At 47.3% G+C, this 7993-nt stretch overlaps 1 protein-coding gene across 1 annotated transcript in view; it reads right to left on the reverse strand.

Moving 5' to 3' along the window:
- The window catches only part of DDX17 (DEAD-box helicase 17), an 18460-nt gene extending 18028 nt beyond the window's left edge, over positions 1 to 432 (reverse strand). The window contains exon 1 of the mRNA XM_069082143.1: positions 99 to 432. Within this exon, the coding sequence (XP_068938244.1) occupies positions 99 to 148 (50 nt within the window). The 5' untranslated portion in view covers positions 149 to 432. The remainder of the gene's footprint in view (positions 1 to 98) is intronic.
- Between the last annotated feature and the right edge of the window lie 7561 nt (positions 433 to 7993).

Below are 7993 nucleotides of genomic sequence, written 5' to 3' on the forward strand. Positions count from 1 at the left end.
CTCTGCCTCGGCACCTCCTTGCGTCCTCCACGACAGCAGACACCCTTCCCCTCGGTCCCTCGGTTTTCCGGCCGGCCCGTCCCCGCCCCCGGCCTCACCCTCCACGGTCCCGGTCCCGGTCGCGGTCTCCGAAGCCGCCTCCTCGCATGGTGGCGCCGGGGTCGGACAGCGAGGCGAGGCCGGGCGGGGGCCTGAAGAGGAGCGAGGCGGCGGCGGAGGCGCAGGCCGCGCGGAGGGGCCCGGCGGCAGCGGCGGCTGACGAGACCGAGGGGGGCCCGGGCTTCGGAATCGCTCGCTCCTCGGCGACGTCTCCCGTCGTGGGCGTCGCCACCGTCGCCTGCGGTCGCGTCGGAGACGGGCGCGGGGCTGGGAGAAAGCGGGAGCGCTGCGGCGGCGGCGGATGCTCCTTCCTCCCTCGGCGGCGAAGCTCCACAAAATGGCGGCCGCCGCGCCGACTCGGGCGCTACGCACGGCCCAGGCGGCACGTAAGACGCGTCCGGGAATAGCGCGCCCCTCCCCCCGCCCCGCGCGGCTCGCCCAGCGCCATTCCCGAACGCGCGCCACGCCGACTGCGCAGGCGGCCGCCGCCCGCTGCCCGCCCGGGCGCCCTCGAGCTACGCAGCGCGCGTAGAGCTCGTGCGCGCGGTCGGGGCGACGACGTGGCGTAAACTGGGGCGGGGGGGAGGGGCGGGGAGAGGCCGAGTCGCTACGTAACATTCCTGGCGGCCGCAGCCCGCCGCCCGCCCACGACTGCGGGGCTGCGCACTCTGCGTAGCGTAGCGGGGGTGGAGAATCCGGGGTTCTGGCCTCCACTGCGGCGGCGGCGGCGGCGGGCGGCGGCGGCGGTGGGGCTGCAGAAGCTGCGCTGCGACGACAATAACGTCCTCCATGTTGCGGCCTGTGGAGTTCGACCGACACCCGCCCCTCCCCCCTTCTCTGTCTGCAGGCTCCGCCCCTCCCTCTAGCTTGCGTTGCGCCTGCGCAAGGGGGCCCAGGCCCAGGGCTGCCGGAGCCTGAGCCTGGGAGCTGGCCTGGAGCCCCTCGCACCCCTGCCCATCCCCTTGCTCTCCTGGCGCAGGGCCTCGTGGGCACACAGCAGGCGCTTACTAAGTGCACAGTAGCCCTGCGGCCTGTTCTCTGGTCCGAGCCTTTTCCTGAACGGGCATTCAGCAAGCCGTTAATTAATGTTTATTGGGCTGGACTCCCTGGTCTTTGTCATCCCTGGGGGCATAGGGAAACAAAGCCCTTGGTACACAGTAGGGGCCTAATAATTGCTTAGCGACTTGCCAAAAGCCAGGTCTTAACCTAACTCCCCCCCTTTCAGAAGAAAGTGCAGGACAGCCGCCTGCCTCTGGTCACACTATGCACGGCTGCGGGTGGATCTGAACCCAGATCTTCTGAGTTTAAGTGTTTCATTACTGTTCAGTCTTGTCCTGCCCTTAGCAACCCCATTTAGGGTTTCCTTAGTAGAGATTTGCCATTTTCTTCAGTTCATTTTAAAGGTGAGGACACTTGAGGCAAGTCGGTAAGTGACTGGCCCAGGGTCACACAGCTGTTATGTGTCTGAGGTCGGATTTGAACTCAGATCTTCCAAAACTCCAAACCTGGTGCTGTGTGCATTATGGCCCTACCTAGATTCCTACAGGCTGACAAATAGTTGGCAGGAGGTCACCTGTTGGGACCCACCGATCCATGGCTGACTGAGCAATAAAGTTGAAGGCGGAAGGCTTGAGTTCAAATCTTGCCTCGGCCAATAATGAGTAGGTGACCTTGGCCAGGTCACTTCTCTAGGACTCAGTTTCCTCCTCTGTAAAAACAGAGATCTTCAATTCAGCATAATGTTCATCGTCTCAAATGATTTCTGGCTCATCCCCTGTGGATAATAATAGGGCTTGGCCTGGATAGGGCTCTTCTGATCTGCCAAGTGCTTTCTGGCATCCTTTGTCTCATTCGATCCCCATGACAACCCCATGAAGTAAGGGGATCTCGTCTCATCGGCTTCTTTGTGCCCAACACCCAACTCTACCCCTCCCCCCCATTCCCATGGCGCTCTTTCCCTATATTGCTTTGGGCTCCTTCCTGTATGAGGCGGTACCTTCCCTAGCCCAGACTCACGATCTCCTCCCACAATAACATTCTGTCAAGACTAATCTTTTCTCATTAATGAATTGGTCCATCAGACACTTTTTAAGGGCCAGCATCAATTACTCAATCTCTTCCAGACCTTCCTATTTGATTCTGTTCAACTAATTCCTACTGTAGTCGACTGACAGTCGACTGACTGTCTTTTCTTCTTAAAAAAAAAAAAATTTATTTTTAATCCTAAACTTATCAAACATCACGGAAAGCACAGACATTTCTATGTGCAGAGAAACACAGGAGAAAAAAAAGATTGTGTAGGAAACCACAAAGCTCTTATAATATATAGCTAGGCTTTTTAAAGTACATGTTAAGTTAAATATAGTAGTTTCAACACTGGCCTGCCTGTCTGATTCCCTTTCTGTGTATTTTAAAATATTTCACTGACACTTCTCTTTTTCTTTTTTGGACATTAGTATCACTCCTTCCTCATGTATTTCCAACCCCGCACACACAACTAAAAAAAGGCCTCCCTTATTATAAAAAGGCATAATTGATTTAAGCAAAACAAAATCACCCACTGGTCACATCTGAAAGTATACATCTCCTTCTGGACCCTCCTCCATCAAGCCTCTGCCCAAAGATGGGAAACAGGCTTCATCCTCCTCTTCTTCGATCTGGGATAGAGCAGAGTTCTGAAGTCCTTCATGGTTATTTGTCTCTACTATGTTGCTGTAGTAGAAGCTGTTTTGGTTCTTCTCACTGCACTCTGCATCATCTTCCCAAATTTCTCTCAATCTGTCCCTTTTCTCATTTCTTACACTACAGTAATATCTCATTACATTCATGTACCACAATCTGCTCAACGTTTTCCCGATTGATGGGTACTCACTTTATTTACAATCTTTGTGACAATAAAAGTGCTGGCTAAAAATTTTTTTACATATGGGGTCTTTTCCTCTGTCTTGTACCTCTTTGGAGGTATATGGCTAGTTGTATTAGCATTATGGGATCAAGGGGCAAACACTTAAGTGGCTTTGGAGGTTTAATTCCAAGCTGCTTTTAAAAATAGCTGGACCAATTCACAGCTACTATCAACAATTCATTGGTGTACCTGGCCCCCCAACAATTGTCATTTTCCTTTTTGAGACAGCCTTTGCCAATCTGAGCTTGAATCTACAGATGTTTCCATTTTCATGTCTTATTATTAATGATTTGGAGAATTTTTTTCCATCTGGCTGTTGATACCTTGAATTTCTTCTTTTGAAAACTGCCTGGCCTAGATTTCAGAAAAACCTGGGAAGATTTACATGAACTGATTCGAAGTGAGCAGAAACAGAACATCGTACACAGTAACAGCAACATCGTGTGATAATCAATTGTGATTGACTTAGATCTCCTCAGTGATACAGTGATCTGAGACAATTTCAAGGACTCATGATGAAAAATGCTATCCACATCCAGAGAAAGAACTGATGGAGTCGAAATGCCGACTGAACCAAACTATTTCACTTGCTTTTTTTTTTTTATTTTTTTCCCCTTTTGTTCTGTTTCTCCTTTCACAACATGACTAATGTGGAAATATGTTTTATGTGATTGCACATGTATAACCTATATCAGATTGCTTACTATCTTGGGGAAGGGAGAGGAGGGAAGGAGAAAGAAAAAACTGGAACTCAAAATCTTGTAAAAATTGTCTTTACGTGTAATTGAAAAAAATAAAATATGATTTAATTACCCAAAAAGCCCACGACACTCTACCTGGTCATCTCCTTTGACCATTGATCTCCTGGGGAATACCATTTCTTTCTAAGCACTGTACCTTTTCCCAGGCTACCTGGCATACTTGGAAGGCTTTGCTCCTCACCTCTCTGTTTCTCTGAAACCCTAGCTTCTTTCAAGGCTTAATTCCAGTGCCACTGCTTGTGGGAAATCTTTCCTGAATGCCCAGGGAAGAAGCAGGGCACAATGGAAAGACCATTGACTACAGGAACTTGGTTAAGATGCCTCTGCCTGAGTGATGACCTCTCTGGGCCTCAGTTTCCTCCTTTGTAAAATCAGGGGGTATGAGGGCCCTTAGAGCTCTAGATCTAATTCCTGTGACATGGTTAGTCCTCTTTCCTTCCTCCAATTGCATTTATTTACTTTTCTAAGTAGGATGAGGGTCAGGAATTCTATATTTTGAACCCCTAGTACTAAAACCCAGTGCCTAGAAAGGGTGAGGGGAGGGAGGTGAATGGAGGGGTTGAGGTCCAGATCTGTAATTTCATCCCTCTGGAGCATTCCGAGGGTGGAAACTCCCTCTGACAGTACAGCTGGGGAACCCTCTGTAACTTACAGCCTTACAGTAATTTACAGGGCATGGAGGAGTTAATTGTCACTCAAAAATGTGTTGGAAGCAGGCTTTGCATAGAGGACTTCTTGACTCAAAGGCTGGAGCTCTAAACACCTAGCTATGATTCCTCTCACCTCGAATAACATGAACATAAATGTTTGCTGAATTAAGGGAAATATGCATTTTAAATAAGAGTGGATTCCTGGCCCTCATGGGACTTCCAGGAGTCTTATGCCTTCCATTTTGACTTCATCCATTGTGTTTATTACCCCTCTCTCTGTTTAAATATAATCTCACCACATTGATTGACCATCCATACCACCAGTCATCTCAACATTTCTCAGGACACATCCCACAAACCTAAAACTTGTACAGGACATTAGCTTTACATTTCTGGTGACTCATCACCCACCATGGGGCTTTACTCAAGGTAGGTGCTCAGTATTTTTAAAATTGAATATAGCTAGAAAAAGGAAATCTTTTACCAACATGATCTCTGAGTGTGTCCTTTCTGGTTCAAGTCAAAGGAATTGAATAATCAAACTGATGTCACGTTATGGGCCCATAGAGACCAGCTGGTTCAACTTTTTCATTCGACAAGTGAGGAAACTGAGGCCCACAGAAGTTAGCAGTGACTTGTCCAAGATCAGTGAGTTAGTGAGTGGCCAAAATGGACCCAGCCCCTCAGTTCTCTTTCCCTTCCACCAAGATTTGAAAAGATGGAAAGATCTGGAGGGTCAGGGTGGATACGTAACAGCCTAGAGAACAGTAAGGTGAGAGGAGGGCTGGTGATCTTGCTAACTTGTAAAAGAGCTTCAGAATTTTGGAAATCTCAAGAGAACCCAAGATACATTGATCAAGATTACAGAAGCAGCGGCAGCTAGGTAGCAAGTAAATAGGGAGAAGGACCTGTGTTCCAATCCAGCCTCAGATACTTAGTAAGCTGTGTGACCCTGGGCAAGTCACTTAACCTCTTTCAGCCTCAATTTAAAAAAAAGATTACGGGTAATTACTTGTAATAGATTACAGGGGCAGTTAATTGTAATGATCAATCTTGGTCCTACAGAGGATATAATGAAACACCTTCTGTCCTCTAGATAGAGAGATGGGGGAGAGACATGGCCATTGTATCACAGGGTTTTACTTTACTGTTTTTTCTTTGTTTCAAGGGACGGTTCAATACATATTAGATCAAAATAACTTGTGTAAACAAAAGTGGCATCAATAGAACTTTCTCAAAAGGTAAAGCAACCAACAAGGGGGTTGGATCAGAGGGAAGCCTGGGAGTTGCACCGGGTCATACCTTGGAATCACAAAGTCCTGAGTTTGAATCCTGCCTCAGATACACCGTGAGCCCCTGTACCTCTCAGCCTCAGTTTCCTTATCTATAAAGTGGTGACAGCACCTAATCTCCAGATCATTGTGAAGATTAGATAAAATGATGTATGCAAAGGGCCTGGCTGCATAAATGTTTCTATAACCATCTGTGTTTATCCAAGAGGCCACCTTGTCCAAGCCCCTCATTTTACAGATAAGGAAACTGAAGTCCAAAGAGGTTATTATCTGATTGAGCTCACACAAGTAACAATAAGTGGCAAAGCTAGATCACTACCCTGGTCCTCTGACTCAAAAGCCAACATTCTTTCCCCTGCCTGTATAACCAGAAGGAAGAAGGGGATTCATTTGGGAGCTGCCATGGGCAAAATCCAGGAAAGCCCACGAATCAGGTTTCAGGGAACTTGGAGAAAAGTGGTTTCCACTTGAAGCTAAGAGCTCACCAAGATTAGTGGGCCAAAGGGTGGTGGAAATGAGCCAACTAGAATTAGGCAAGAAGAAAGAAGGAGGAGGCCTGCAAGAGGCTGATTCTCACTGAATTAGACTAATGCCAAGTCTGTGGAGTAATATGAGATTGCCACCTGTCATTTGCAATCTAATGGGAATGACATGAACTTGGTTGGCCCCAGCACCTAAGAGTGTTCTCACCTAAAGGTTTACATGGGAATGTATAAGGGATGGGAAAGGATGGACATTTCAGGAGAAAAGGAAGGGCAAAGTGTGTGTGCAGGAGGGGGGAGTTGCTGCAACAGGAGCGAAGAAGAGGAAGACTGGGGGGTTGGCTTTTGTACCATACAGGAGAGATGGCCCCAGAAGGTAAATCAAGCCAACAGACATTAAGAACTCACTATGTGCCAGGCACCAGGCTGAGACACAGGGATAGAAAAGAAGGCAAAAATCATCCCTGCCCTGGACATTGGCTTGGGACCTCCATGCTAATGTTGGGTCTTTTTAATCAATGCCTCGGATAAATAATAAAATAATAACAATAGCAAATAGAAAAGTGCAATAGCACTTGAATGTTTGCAAAGAATTTTATACATTACCTCCTCATACCAACCTTACCAGATTTGCAAATGAAATGGAGTGGAATACAGAAATGTCTCTGTAGGCTAGAATGCTGTGATGATGCTAACAAGATGAGATTCAGGAGGGACAAATGTAAAGTCTTAGATCTGGGTTTGAACAATCTATTTTACCTGGGCAAGATAGGAAAGGCATGGTTAGATAGTTATCTGAAAAAGCCCTGAAGGTTTTACTGGATGTGAGAAACAGTGTGGCCTAATGGAGGGAGGGAGAGAAAGGGAGGGGGGGAGAGGAGACAGAAGAGGGGGGAGAGAGAGGAGAAAGATGGAGAGAGAAAGGGAAGGAGAAAGAAGGATAGAGAGAAGGAGAAAGAGGAGAGACAGAGAGAGAGAGAGAGAGAGAGAGAGACTTGGCAAATTCTTTCTAAGCCTATCTGTGGCAGATTTGTTCTTGACAATTAAAACTATCCCAAAGTGGAATGGGCTGCCCAGGGAGGTAGTGGGTTCCTCCCAATGGAAGTCTTTAATTAGTGGCAGGTTGACTGATTGTGAAGTATGTTGTAGAGGGAATTTCTGGTCAGGCTAGATTAGCTGGTGTCCAACTCAGAGATACTGGTTTTTTGTGTCATGAGACTCATGTTAGTAGAACTGCATGTACAGGATGTGCTAAAAGCTTTAATCGCTTAATTCTACATGAAGACTTTTGGAACACCCAATAAAAAGCTGGGAGTCATGAAGAGAGAAAGTCCTGATTCCCAGTTCCTTTAAATTCAGTGTAAAATTTACAATGGATTTTTCTTCTATTAAGATTTCATCCAGCTGGCATAGGTTCAATTCTCTCCCACACCACATATGTCTACTCCTTGCCCCATAACTTCACCTTTCACCTACATGCTAGAGAAACACCCCCAAAAGGTCAGGCTTTTGTCTCCTAACGACCTCTGCTCTTTACTAGGGTTTGAGTCTCAGTTCTAAAGTTTGTATCTCTGCCCTGGTATTGCCCACCTTTGCAGCTTCACATACCACCAACTTAACTCAAATTTAAGTTAATTTAAAGTCCCTGCCCAGATTCATCAGTGTCCCCAGACCAATCCCATCACTTGAGGATTTCTCCCATCTTCCTACAGGAAGTAATGGGGAAAAGGCAAAGTAATTCTTAAGCCACCTCCTCATGAAAAGGTCTACCAATTGGGATAGTCTCTCCTTTGTCAGGGGAGAG

The sequence above is a fragment of the Petaurus breviceps genome, unplaced genomic scaffold (assembly GCF_028583685.1).
Source record: "Petaurus breviceps papuanus isolate PSGF00001 unplaced genomic scaffold, PetGlider_PUasm1.0 156, whole genome shotgun sequence".
Lineage (NCBI taxonomy): Eukaryota > Metazoa > Chordata > Mammalia > Diprotodontia > Petauridae > Petaurus > Petaurus breviceps.